General features: G+C 42.9%; 1 protein-coding gene across 1 annotated transcript; it reads left to right on the top strand.

Annotated features, from left to right (window-relative positions):
* The first annotated feature begins 4,452 nt into the window (after positions 1–4,452).
* On the top strand, positions 4,453–10,758 carry LIPT1 (lipoyltransferase 1). Its single transcript, XM_060169622.1, has 2 exons — positions 4,453–4,537; positions 9,534–10,758. The coding sequence occupies exon 2, from the start codon at positions 9,535–9,537 to the stop codon at positions 10,654–10,656; it is 1,122 nt and encodes a 373-aa protein (XP_060025605.1). The 5' UTR covers positions 4,453–4,537; position 9,534; the 3' UTR covers positions 10,657–10,758.
* Positions 10,759–14,619: the final 3,861 nt, after the last annotated feature.

The raw sequence follows: 14,619 nt of genomic DNA, 5'->3' as shown, positions 1-14,619 counted from the left end.
TCTAATGCTCAATTGAGTAATCTCCTTAATATTCATAAAGGAAAAAGGCATATTCAAAGAGGAAAAGGCATCTTCTTTTAGGAGAAGAAATATTTTGTAAATCAGAAAAAAACCAAACAGATGTCACGTATTTGTAGAGTTAAAAAAAAAAAAAAAACATTGAATGGGATGTAAGCCACTAAGATAATGCTCTTTATCATTTATAGAATATAATTCTTTGGGAGAGAAAAAATACACAAATCATTCATTTGTTCACCTAGCCTGGCACTGTGCTTGGTGCTCAGGATACAGTGGTGAATAAATTACCACTACCTTCATAGTGCTTACTGTCTGTCCACCAGGGAAGGTAGAACGTCAGACAGTAATTATATGATACAAATTGTGATGTGCCATGAAGAAAAAGTTAAATTTCAGAGAGACAGAAGAGGAGACATAACACATACACTTGATTTTTTTTTTTTTTTTTTTTTTTTTTGTGGTACGCGGGCCTCTCACTGTTGTGGCCTCTCCCGTTGCGGAGCGCAGGCTCCAGACACGCAGGCTCAGCGGCCATGGCTCACGGGCACAGCTGCTCTGCAGCATGTGGGATCTTCCTGGACCGGGGCACGAACACGTGTCCCCTGCATCGGCAGGCGGACTCTCAACCACTGCACCACCAGGGAAGCCCTACACTTGATTTTTAATTGTGGGAACTAGGAAGGCTTCTCTGAGGATGTGATATGTATAGCTTTTGCAGGGACATGGTTGTCCAAGTGAGGTGATGGTGATGGTCGAGGTATATCGAGAAGGGGACAGAGTCCAGGTGAAGTTTGGCAGGGCAGACTGATGGTCTTAAAGTGGGAAATGAGGAAAATGAAAGGATTTCTAGTAAAAAAAACAAAACAAAACAAAACAAAAGCTAGATGCATGGAGGTTCCCTGGGGGAAAGAGCTTGGGAGCATGGGTTTTGGGCATACCTGTTTCTAAGGCAGACAGTCCTATGTATGGAATGAAAAAATACAAATTGTGAAGTTGTATACAGAATGGTATCTAAAGCTATGGGAACGAAAGAGGTTGCTTATGGTGGATGTATAGTGTGAGATAAAGCAACTACAACACTTAGGAGCTGGGCAGCACAGGGGGAGCTGGCTAAGGGGACTGAAGAGTTGGCAGAGTTGGTGGAGCTGGTCAACACAGGGGGAGCTGCCTAAGGGGACTGAAGAGTTGGCAGAGTTGGTGGAAAACCAAGACAGGATAATGTCAAGATTGCCCACAGAAGTCTTTAAGGTGGAGGCAGTCAACTGAAATGGTAGATGAGGACTTGAAAAGTCCACTGGATCTAGCAACATGAATGGCACTAGTGACCTTAGCAAAACCCCTTTTTTCTTTAATAGGGACTTGGCTCAAATATTTACAGACTGGTTTTTCACCTCCATGAATGTCCAACAGGACATTTGATAGTGTGGTGGACACTGAATTTGCGATGTCCTTCATTGTATGTGATGCCCCAGGCATTGCAGGATGTCAAATGTTGTAGCACAATCCAGTCATTGAGATGATAACAAATGCAAGCATTAATTACTCTGATTGAGAACTATTGCTGCTAAGACATCAGAGAATTGGAATCCCAAAATCCAAGCGAAGCCATAGTTTTAGCAGCACACCTGGGAATGGAAATCCATGAATACTTCCTGGAAGGGGTAGAATGGAATAAGTTTAATCAGAACAACAGCCTCACTTAGGTGTTTATTTGTTTTATGGAAGAATTCTACAAGAAGAATCCTAAAGTGAACATTTTTCAGAGTTCTACCGTTGTTTCTGATGAGAAACTTTCCATATAAAAATAATATAGTTCAGGAGAAATAAGGATGTTAGGAGACCTTAGATTCAACATACCTATAAGACCTATAATACATGCATTGGTATTGCATCTAATGGTGTTGTCATTGATGCCAGTAATAATAGTTATCATTTACTGAGCTGTTGTGTAACTGGCTTAGTTGAGATTCCCTAGAAGCTGCTTGAGACAAGGACCCAGATGCACATGATTTTTGAGAGTGTGCTCTTTAAGGTAAGCCTGTAAGCGAGTCAGGGAAGCAGAAGGAATCAATGAAGAATGAGCACTCAGATAAATTCATGGCCTGACTCACAGGGTGCTCTGGAGGGATCATACTGCAGAGTTGTCCCACTGTCCCACTTTGAGGCAAGGGGTGGGACTATTGCAGCGCTAGGCCAGTCAGGCATCGGTTGCCACCTCCAAGCCAAAGTGGGGAGGCTGGTGGGCAGGGATGCAGGATGAATCACTCTGGTGTGCCTGTGCCTGCTAGCTCCTTCATTCACACCAGCTGGAGAATGGATGATGAATTAAGGGTAAAGGGGACCTGGGTGGGGTGCTCACAGTCTTTATTACAATGCCAGACACCTAACATATATTATTTTCCTTTTATTTTGAAACAATCTCAAATTTACAGCAAAGTTGCAAGCATGGTACAAAGGCCTTTCCCTCTCCTCCCAACCATTTGAGAGTAAGTAGCTGACCTAATTCTCCATCATCCCTTAATAGTTTTTTAATGATTTAAAGAATTTTATTATTTTTAAAATAAATTTTAAAAATTGATATATAATTGACATATGCCATTATATTAGTTCCAGGTGTGCAACATAATGATTTCGTATATATTGCAAAGTGATCACTGTAAGAAGTTAACATCTATCAACACATAGTTATTTTTTTTCCTTGTGATGAGAACTTTTAAGATATATTCACTTAGCAACTTTCAAGTATACAGTACGGTATTTTTATAGTCGCCATGCTGTACATTTACATCTCCAGGACTTACTTATCTTATAACTGGAAGTTTGTACATTTTGATTATCTTCACCCATTTTGCTCACCCTGCAAAAAGCACTTTTGATGGAACAACAGGACAGAATCCATGTTGGAGTCGGTTAAAAAACGAATGGGAAGTGAGGAAGTGGATACTGGATATGTAGCAACTCCACAAAGAAGCTCAACTCTGAAGGGGAGTAGACAGCATGAGAGATGGAAGATGAGATGGAGGTCGTGTTTGAGTGTCAGCAGAAGGATCCAGTGGGGAAGCTGAAGAAGTAGGAGAGGGGTTAAGATAACCACAGGGTGGAAGTCTAGGAGCAGGGAGGACGGATCCATTCTTGAAAAACACTTCGGTAGGAAATTGGGGGGGAAAAAATTGTACCACCTCAGATTCCAGAGAAATGGAATTTAGAAAGATGTACTATAAGCAAAGGGCAAGAGAATTGCGTGGCTCTTTTTAATGATAACTTGGAAAACTACTGGGACTAACTGCACAGAATCCATTCCCACCTGCATAATCCAAGAAAGACTCATTAGAGTGACTTCAAGAGGGTACTAGTAAATAAATAAGGAGCCACTGTGTCTTTATTGTAGCTTTATATGGAGCCCTGGTCATTGTATCGGCATCACCAAATTGTGAACACTGGATGCTTCTTACTCCAAGATGCCAGTCTTGATGGTTTCTATTCTAAGCCAAAAGAGAGATTGATTTCTGTGGAAGCCTGAAACAGATGACCACAAATTCTTTGGGCTCCTCTCATCAAGAGGTGGGGTCCATTTCTCCACCCCTTGACTCTGGGCTGCCTTTGCTGGTGCTTTGGTCAACAGAATGTGGCCAAAGTGCTCCTTCCAAGGCTAGCCCTGAAAGGAGGTGCCCCATCAGCCAGCCAGCACCAGCCGCCAAAGGCGTGAATAAGGCCGTCCTGGACCTCCCCGCTCAGCCAACCTGTGCTGAATAAAGCCACGTGAGCAAGCCTTGACCATATAAATGTTAGAATAAATCGTTGTGTTAAGCCACTGGCGTTTGAGGCAGTTTGTTACGCAGCTATAGTTACTTGGAACTTTGCCTGACGGGGGAACTTCCCATCTGGCTAAGCCACAAGGATTTTCTTGCCAGCTGCACCGAGGGACACCCCAAGTGGTAACGTTCATTGCCCTCAGTGTGTTTGTTCTCCGACCCACTCCTTCCTACCTGTCTCTGTATTGGGAATACCAGCGTTCATTCCTTTAAATGCCATTTATCTTTTAAAACCGATTTTAGTTTCGTCCCCTTCCAAGTGGAGTTGCCTACCCTTTGGACTATAAGACGTGCAAAGCCCCGCGCAATGCCTGGATGTTCAGTAAAGAACATCCGACCCGACTGCTCTGGGTACCAGGCGGGCTCCCCTCCACACTGACTCAACCCCGCTCCTACCTGTTCCCCGCTAACGCTCTGGGCTGTCACGCGGGGAACCTCCATCTACCCTGGGGCTCTAGGACTTTCGATATTATTGATACTATTATTCGAACGTGGACGGCGTCCCTGCCTCCCCTCTGGTTCGGCGCCAGCTCGGCCGGTCGTAAAGACCCTCCGGAACCCCCCCGGCCCCGCCCCTACGCAGCGCTTCCGGTGCCCCGCCCCCGGCGGGCCAGCGCGGCTGCGTGCGCAGCAGGACAGGGCTCGGGGTCGCACGCGTCCTTCCCCCACGGGCCCGCGCGCTGCTTGGCCGCGACCGGAAGCCTCAGGTGCGTGAAACCGGAGGCGTGGCAAGGCGGGGCGGGGCAGGCAGCGTGGGCCCCCGAGGACAGGCAGCTGGCGGGGACCTGAGACCCTGGGGCGGTGCGCACGGCTGGCGCTGCAGGCCCTGAAGTGTCCGGTCAGAGCTTGGGAAGACGTAGCTCCACGGTTAGGAACGGATTATCCGCAACACGGGAGGGTCAAAAAATTAGACATGTTGGGTGCCAGCCCTGTGCGCGCCCACCGAGAACCAAAAAGGCAAAATCAAACAGGCACACGGCTGTCCGGAGACTGGATAAGTTATGTACTAAGACAGGTGGCAAGATGGCAAGATAAAACTTGAGGAGGATTTTTTGAAGGAGCTGGGCCTGCCTAGGAGGGTAGGTGGGATCCTGTTAATTTTTGCTTTCTGTTCGATGATGGAGAAGCAGGTTTGGTAAATTCAAAGTGGTGGTAGCTAAGTGTCCTTCCCAGAACATGGAAATATGATTGTCCTCTGATTAAAAGACGATAAAAAATTAATAATTAAAAGGTAAGAGTAGAGATATGCAAAGTTAAAGAGACAAAATTTTATCAGGCCTTCAGAACTTGACAGTATCCTGACAACTAAAAAAAGACTGTACATCATACAGCTGGCGGTCTGATCTGTTTTTGAAGCATGGAGTAAAAGAGAGGTGCGCCTGACAGGATGACTCCAGGCCTCCTCTGGGAGAGACAGGGTGTCCTGGCGTTAACAGTGGAGTCTCTCCAGAGCCCAGGAGCTTAGAGGCGCTTTCCTCAAGGCTAATTCCACCAGACATTGAAGTCATATAACTCCATCCTTTTGTCCGGATTCAGTTTTCACCAAGCAAACTTATGATGAGAGAGTAGTTGGACAGGCCGATCTGAGTAGCCGGTTGATAGCCTATAGTTCTCTTTGTAAATTAATAAATTGGCATTCAGGTTTTCTCAGACATCCCTGGGTTCCCACTTTTTCTCACTCTGTGTGTGATTCTTTCTTGTCCTACGAGGCTCAGTAGGAAATGTTACATCCTCACAGGGTCCTATTTGTTTGTGTGTTCAAGTGCCTGGAACAGTTTCTGGCACAGAGTAGGCGCTTAGCCTAACTCCCTCGACTTTCAGTCCGCTTTTCTTTTCTTTTTAATTGGAGTATAGTTGCTTTACAATGTTGTGTTAGTCTGTGCTGTACAGAAAAGTGAATCAGCTATACGTACACATATATCCCCTCTTTTTTGGATTTCCTTCCCATTTAGGTCACCAAAGAGCATTGAGTAGAGTTCCCTGTGCTATACAGTTGGTTCTCATTAGTTATCTGTTTTATACATAGTAGTGTATATATGTCAGTCCCAATCTATCCCACCCCCCTCTTTCCCCCCTTGGTGTCCATACGTTTGTTCTCTACATCTCTGTTGCTATTTCTGCTTTGCAAATAAGGTCATCTGTACCATTTTTCTAGATTCCACATATATACGTTAATATATGAGATTTGTTTTTCTCTTTCTGACTTAGTCTGCTTTTTTGGTCACTTTTTTGATGAAGCCTAGCCTGACAACCCTATGTGAAATTGCAGCCTGGGGACTTCCCTGGCAGTTCAGTGGTTAAGGCTTGGTGCTTCCACTGCAGGGGGCATGGGTTCGATCCCTTGTAGGGGAACAAAGATCCCGCATGCCTCGTGGCCAAAATAAATGAATGAATAAATAAATAAATAATAAATTAAATTAAATAGCAGCCCAGTTCCTCTCACATACACATTTCCTGTGTTCCCTTTCCTTTTCCATATGGTCCTCATCACCTTCCTTGATTTGGTTCACTGATGAATCCCAAGTGCCAAGAACAATGCCTGTTGCGTAGTAGATGCAAGATCTCTTGAATTAATATCTTTACTGTGTTTCACTCACACCGTATCCACAATGCCTGGATGAATACAGATATTTTGAGCACTATTAATACATTAGTTGGATCAATTCTGGAGCCCTTAGTTACCATCTCTTCAGCTCTGTGCCATTGGCTGCTGGTAGCCAAAGACTCTTAAGTCCAATGCAGTCAAAACGGACCAGTTATCTTCACCCTGTATCTCCTCTTCCTATGAAATCTGTCCTAGGAAATGTCACCTCTTTCCACCCATTTCCCAGGCCAGAAGTCAGGGTATGCATAAAATTAATAAAAGAGCTAACATCCTGTGTACTTTCTATGTGCCGGGCACTCTTATAAGCACTTTACATGTATTAGTTCATTTAATCCTGATATGAGTCCTGTCAGTTACCCACATATTACAGATAAGGGATCTGCGGCACAGAAAAGTCAACTAAGCTGCCTTAGCTGGGAAGAGACAGAGTTGGGATTTGAATGCTGGCTTGTAATCATACCATAAAGGACCCTTGACTTCTTTCTCTCACCCTCACTGAACCAATTACCAGATATCAAGATTCTCCCTGCTTAAATCTCTAGGCGATGTCTCTGAAGTGTAAATCTGTAAAACTCTTCAGCACCTCCTCATCACCCTCAGGGTAAAGTTCAAGTATTTAACATGGATTTTTTTTTTTTTATTTAGGCCCGAGGCTTGTGGGATCTTAGTTCCCGGACCAGGGATCAAACCCGTGCCCCCTGTAGTGAAAGCACAGAGTCCTAACCACTGGACCGCCAGGGAAGTCCCTAACTGGATTTTAAGTCTCTTCATAATCTGATCTCTACTTCTGCCTCCTTATCTCTTGCAGCTCCCCATTCCTGCACTCTTAAATACCAGCCAATTGAATTAAATTCTTCGAATTCTTTGAATGGGTCTTCTTCTCCAAGCTACTGTACTTTGTTGGAATACTTTTCCTTACCCCTTCTATGTCTCAACTTCAATGTCACTTCCAATGATGAGAGGGTTCAATGGCCTTCTAATGTACTTACCCTGTCATAGCACTTATGACACCGTATTTTTTTTTTTTGTGGTACGTGGGCCTCTCACTGTTGTGGCCTCTCCCGTTGCAGAGCACACGCTCCGGACGCACAGGCTCAGCGGCCATGGCTCATGGGCCCAGCCGCTCTGTGGCATGTGGGATCTTCCCGGACCGGGGCACGAACCCATGTCCCCTGCATTGGCAGGTGGACTCCCAACCACTGCGCCACCAGGGAAGCCCTGACACTGTATTTTAATTATCACCTTCCTTGCTTTTTAGTGTCTCCCACTAGATCGTGAGTTCCTTGAACGCAAGGACCAGTCTGTGACCTTAATGTCCTGTCCATCCCTTCTCAGTGTCTGCTACCCTCGTTCAGGCCCTCATTATCTCTAACTGGGACAACTGCATGGGTCGGTTAAACCATCTCCCTGCCCCTAGTCTATCTGTTTTTAATCCATGCTCAACACTGCCAGCAGAAGCAGTTTTGTATAATGGCTGACTTAACACTTTCCTACTTAAAACACCTCACTAGATCCAGCTGCTTTTAGAAAAAGGCCAAATGCTTTAGAATTACATGAATTTGTCTCCTCCCCTTCTTTATTCTACCTTGTGCCTAGTAGGCACTCCATAAACATTTGTTTAGTGAAGGAGGGACTGATATCAAATTTGGTCAAACAGAACCAAGAACAAAGAGTTTAACCAAAGAAACGGCATCTGGCTGCAGAGGCTTCCTAGGACAGCACAGCCAAAGGTTTCAGTGGAGCTGGAAGACTGGTAGTGGAACTCCTTTGAGGAGGGAGTCCCCAAAACATGCCTTACTGTTGGAGGACTCTCTGTCTTTGCATTTGCCTGGAACATGCTACTCCCATCAACGTGGTAAAAACCATCAGATTTCGAGACTCAGTTCAAGTATCCCTTCCTCTGTTACACCTCTCCTGACCTTTCTAGATAGAAAGAGTGTAAATTGGTTCAGCTTTTCTGTAGCATAACTTATCAAGATATATCAAGAGTGATGAAAATACGAAGACTTGTTACCCTAGGAATTGTGCATCTAGGGTGTAACTACAAGAGAATGGGGCCTAGTTCTGGGCTTTAATAACCCAGTCCTTCCCAGGTCTTTAACCTAAAGGAAAATTATGACCATTCTAAGAAACGAAATCGGAATAGAATGGCTTCTTTACAACCATAACTAGTCAAAATACTTCATTATTACAGCTAGTATTTTCAGCCTTTTCATCAGCACTGCTAACACAAATAATGTGTAAAGTGTCAAAACATAATAAAATTGTTCCTAGCCTTTCTATTTAACCTTGCTACTCTGACCACCTCTCCCCTGACTTCAGGGGGTCCATCCTAATTTAATATTGATCTAAATAAAACAGGCTGCCAGTAAACATGTATCTCAGAATTAAATAGGAATTATTTTTAAAGTACTACAAGGACATAATTAAAGCTTTCCAGACAGATGTTCATGAATACATTGTTGATAACATAGAAAAACTAGAGACAGTCTAAACTTACAAACTAAGAGATTGGTTGAGTAGACAGTGGTGTATCTTGACAATGGAATGTAAGATGACATTAAAACTGATGTAAAAATAGGTTTAACATTGAATGAAATAAGAGTATCATTCCACTTTTGGTGGGGAAAAGTGTGTGTGTGTATTTTACACATGCACATAAAAAAATGGGTACCATTTAATTGTGTTAATTGGGATTATCTCCGGGTGGTCATGTTATGGTTTCTTTTATTTTGCTCTTTTTGCTTGTCTGTATTTTCTCATTTTTCTCAAATAATGTGTATTACCTGTGAATTCAAAATAATTTGTTTGTCTCTGAGATATATTACATAATGTATTTTCAGCTTTATTATTGGAAAAATCTGTGCCCTTATTCCATTTCAACTAAAACAATTTGAGGTTTGTATCATTTATTTCCTTTGAGTACCCTGTTGTACAATTTTTGCTAAAGACTAATGATAAGGCTAAAAGGCAAGAAAAGCAACCAGACCGGATACTTAAATAAGTTTGGATTAAATAACCAAGAACTGATAGCTACAAACTAGAATTTAATTTTCTTTTTCTCCATCATTAATTTGTTTGTCTTCCATTTTTAAAAGCATGCTGATCCCATTTTCAATGAAGAATTGCTTCCAGTTACTTTGTAACCTCAAGGTCCCAGCAGCTGGTTTTAAAGACACAGTTAAAAGTGGGCTCATTTTACAGTCAGTTTCCAATGATGTTTACCAAAACCTGGCTGTAGAAGACTGGATCCATGACCATATGAATCTAGAAGCCAAGCCGGTTCTTTTCTTTTGGAGGAATTCTCCCTCTGTTGTAATTGGTCGGCATCAGAACCCTTGGCAGGAATGTAACCTGAATCTGATGAGAGAAGCAGGTGTAAAACTAGCTCGGAGGAGAAGTGGAGGAGGAACAGTCTACCATGATATGGGTAACATCAACTTGACTTTTTTTACAACCAAAAAAAAGTACGATAGGATGGAAAATCTAAAATTAGTTGTTAAAGCTCTGAAGGCTGTCCAGCCGCAGCTGGATGTGCGGGCTACCAAAAGGTTCGACCTTTTACTTGATGGACAGTTTAAAATCTCAGGAACAGCTTCCAGGATTGGCCAGACCGCTGCTTATCACCACTGCACTTTGCTATGCAGTACCGATGGGACCTTCTTGTCATCTTTGTTGAAGAGCCCTTACCAAGGGGTCAGGAGTACTGCCACTGCGAGCACACCTGCCTTAGTAAAAAATCTTATGGAAAAAGATCCCACCCTGACCTGCGAAGTAGTGATAAATGCTATTGCCACAGAGTATGCTACATCTCATCAAATCGATAATCACATTCACCTGATAAACCCAACAGACGAGACGCTGTTTCCTGGAATAAACAGCAGAGCCAAAGAACTACAGACCTGGGAGTGGATATATGGCAAAACTCCAAAGTTCAGTGTAAACACTTCCTTCAGTGTGTTATATGAACATTCACACTTGGAAATTAAAGTATTCATAGACATAAAGAATGGAAGAATTGAAATCTGTAATATTGAAGCACCTGACCATTGGTTGCCGCTGGAAATACGTGACAAGTTAAATTCAGGTTTTATTGGTAGTAAATTTTGCCCAATTGAAACGACTATGCTTACAAGTATATTACATAGAACATGTCCAGAAGATGATGAACTACACAGTAAATGGAATATGCTCTGTGAAAAAATTAAGGGAATAATGTGATTCCAAGTAAATTTCTTAATATCGACAGTTTCAATGACAGAATTAAAAATGTTTACAGTGCATTGTCTGTCTCTTAAAATAAAAAAGATCTAGTCTCCTTCAGTAACTTCTCCCTATTTGAAATTGTCTATCACCTATCCTAGTCCATATTTTCCATTGATGTCTAAGATTCTCTCTGTCTTTATTGATTTTAATACCTGGCTGCATTTGTATTTCACCTCCTTCCTCTGTTACCATCTTGGGGTTGTATACCATATGGGACACTCTGACCTCAGAGTCCGTTCTCTTTCTTACCTCTAGGGAATATAACCCCAGCTTCTTGCCACCTCTGATACCTTAAACTCTAAAATTCTCCCGTTTCATTGTTTCCTTATCCTTCCGTCCTCTCCCATTAAATCAAGCTTATTGCACTTTTCTAAGCCAATAACTTTTCCTCAGTCTCTTGCTTCAATTCCATTTCTTACCAGCATTCTCATTTGTTTCTCTTGACCTATCATAGCCACCCTTTTTTTTTTTCCAACAATTGATTTCCACTCTTATACCCAGATGGCAGGCAATGCTAGAAGAAAATTCACAGTTTTCAACTTGTATTTCTTTGTTCTGTTGGTACCAGATTCGACTCACCCGTTGACTCCCCCTCATTCTTCAGAGGCCTTATTCGTAAATGTTCCCACTCTTCCTAAGCTCAGAATTCCATTACTCTTAATCTGGTCACAAACCTTGATTTATAATTTGAGAGTGGAGGCTTTCAGAAATGAGCTCCTTCAGCGCCCCCGTGTTCTCTACTTCAACTTTTCTCATTTCATTCAATCTCAAAGAATTGGCTCGAGAATTGGCTGGTGGCTTTTTCCTCTCCAGCCTGTTTGTGCTTTGTATTGTACTATCAGTTACTTATCTCCTTTATCTTGCCTAACTCTCTCTCGACTTTTACTGGATCTTTAGCCTTAGTGAATAGACACGCTCATGTCTCCCCTTTCCCAAAGACTCCTGCTCAAGGCTTTACTCTGTTTATCTCCATCACTTCATTGTCAGACTTCTTCAAAGGGTACCACCACTGCCAACCATTTCCTGTCTCTAAAGTTCACTCACATACTCCTCTTATTTCTACAGTAGTTCCTACATGTTTATTGAGTGCCTACTCTGTGCCAGGTACTTTGCTAGTTGTTGGATGTTCATGGTGAGTGAAAGCGACATGCTCACTGAGCTTAAGAACTGACAGTTTAGAGCAGTGGTTTCAAACTTTTTAAAAACTGGAGTAAAAAATGTATTTTATATTGTGCACCAGCACATACATGTTGCCTATACCTAACAAGTTTCACAATACGATGCTTATCCTTTACTACTTACTTATCTGATATTTTATATTCAATTTTATTTCTTTTAAAAATTGACTTTATGACCCATTAATAGGTCAAGACTTGAGTTTTTTAAAACTAGGGAAAGAAATCAGTAAATGCTTACAAAATGAGAAAAGTATGAAAGAAAAGTCCAGGCAGTTACACAATACGGGCTCCCTAGCTAGAGCGATCAGGGACCTGACATTGAAGCTGAGCCCTGAGGAATGAGAAGTGGAGCAGGGAGGAGAGTAATCCGGATTCACTGGTTATCTATTGCTACATAACAAACCACTCCAAAACTTGGTAGCTTAAAACAACAACAGTCATTTATTCAGTCCAAGATCAAGGTGACAGCAGGTTTGGTTTCTTCTTTTTTTTTTTTTTTTACATCTTTATTGGAGTGTAATTGCTTTACAATGGTGTGTTAGTTTCTGCTTTATAACAAAGTGAATCAGTTATACATATACATATGTTCCCATATCTCTTCCCTCTTGCGTCTCCCTCCCTCCCACCCTCCTTATCCCACCCCTCCAGGTGGTCACAAAGCACTGAGCTGATCTCCCTGTGCTATGTGGCTGCTTCCCACTAGCTATCTACCTTACGTTTGGTAGTGTATATATGTCCGTGCCTCTCTCTCGCTTTGTCGCAGCTCACCCTTCCCCCTCACCATATCCTCAAGTCCATTCTCTAGTAGGTCTGTGTCTTTATTCCTGTCTTACCCCTAGGTTCTTGCAGCTCTATTTATAATAGCCCGGAGATGGAAACAACCTAAGTGTCCATCATCAGATGAATGGATAAAGAAGATGTGGTACAAATATACAATGGAATATTACTCAGCCATAAAAAGAAATGAAATTGAGCTATTTGTAATGAGGTGGATAGACCTAGAGTCTGTCATACAGAGTGAAGTAAGTCAGAAAGAGAAAGATAAATACCGTATGCTAACACATATATATGGAATTTAAGAAAAAATAAAGTCATCTTCTTTTTTAAAAAAATTATTTTTTAATTTGGCCACACCTGGCAGCTTGTGGGATCCTAGCTCCCTGACCAGGAATTGAACCCGAGCCCCAACAGTGAAAGCACCAAGTCCTAACCACTGGACCGACAGGGAATTCCCAGGTTTGATTTCTTCTGAGGCCTGTCTCCTTGGCTTACAGGTGGCACCTTCTTGCTATGCCCTCACATAGTCTTTCCTCTGTGTGCGTATCTGTGTCCAGATGTCCATTTCTTATAAGGACACCAGTCATATTGTATTAGGGCCACCCTAAAGACATCATTTTAACTTATTTCTTTGAAGACCTTATTTCCAAATATGGTTACATTCTGAAGTACCAGGGGCTGGGATTTCAACGTGTGAATTTCTTGGGGGGGGGTAGGGGGGGCTGCGGTTTGCACAATTCAACCCATAACAGGGGTTTCAGGACTCGGAGACCTTCAGACATCTTCGCCTGAAACAATGTAACCCAGTGTTTGGCTATCACATTAATTTCAGTCCTCTTAGGAGATCTTCTCCTTTCATGTATCTCAGTGGATCCAGATCCCATCCTTGTTTCTGAGGGATTGTGGGGAGCAGAGGCGGACACACAGGGTTTTGCTGCAGCTGGATATCTCAAAATGGGAGCAGGGTAAGGGAAGGGGATTTTTCAAGTTGCTCCTGGGACAAACACAGGTGCCAGGCTAAATGTTCTTCATTTGAGGCAGGTTTCACGGGCAGGCCCCATTGTTCTTTTGCAATATTAAATACCAAGTAAACACAATTTTGAAGGGGTTGTTCATGGGCCCGTTTTTAAGCACTACATGTGTCACAACAACTGAAAATTATTTTCTAAGCAAGGTATAAAAATCCTGACATGATGTGCTTGGTGCAATAAAGCAGCCATGATGTTCTGATACCCTTTGTTTCTCGAGAGAGAGGATGACATCAGGTGAAGGCTGTTAAGGGCTGCAGGTTCTAAAAGGGAAATCTGACGAGCATTCCTGGAACACATGGATTAAAGGCATGTTTTGCAGGTCGATTCTGCAGAACTTTCTGCATGTCTGCATATGAGGATGAAGGGGAGGGAGGAATCAAGAATGACGCCTAGATTTCTTACTTAAGCAACTGGATGGATGGGGGTACATGGGAGCAGTGGGGGAGTGTGTATCAAGTTCAGTTGGGGCCTGTTATGTTTGAAATGCTTGTGTGTTTCTGAGATGCCAGGTGAAATGCCAAACAGGCAGCTGAATATGTGAGATTAGAATTCCAAGGAGAAGTCTTAGCTTAATAGGAGTTGACAGCATATAGATAGTATCGTATATCATGAAAATGGATAATTGTGGACTTGTGTAATTCATCTAAAGTTTAAAGTGTTTAGCATCCAAGTCCCCTACGTTTGGGGAATCCTCCAACTTACAAATCTTGGTGGGAGGTGAAGCGCACCTTTTGGAGGAGGCCATCAAGAGGATGTGACCGCCAGTTGTCCTTCAAACTGGACCCAGGCAATCAGAGGCTCCTAACCTCCTCCCCTGTCCATGGAATGTATGTTCTGCCCACTGTTCCTGTGCCAGGAGGCCACCAGGTCTGGCTTCACTCAAGCTTTCCCCTGTTGCCATGCAAAGCAGGCTGCCACCGTAAGGGCATTAG

This window comes from Lagenorhynchus albirostris, chromosome 13 (genome assembly GCF_949774975.1).
Source record: "Lagenorhynchus albirostris chromosome 13, mLagAlb1.1, whole genome shotgun sequence".
Lineage (NCBI taxonomy): Eukaryota > Metazoa > Chordata > Mammalia > Artiodactyla > Delphinidae > Lagenorhynchus > Lagenorhynchus albirostris.
Note: the sequence above shows the minus strand (reverse complement) of the source record. Positions and strands in the feature narration are given on the sequence as shown.

Bases quoted from the DNA above. Each gene is read 5' to 3' on its own strand.
- LIPT1 (XM_060169622.1), top strand. From the start codon at position 9,535: ATGCTGATCCCATTTTCAATGAAGAATTGCTTCCAGTTACTTTGTAAC.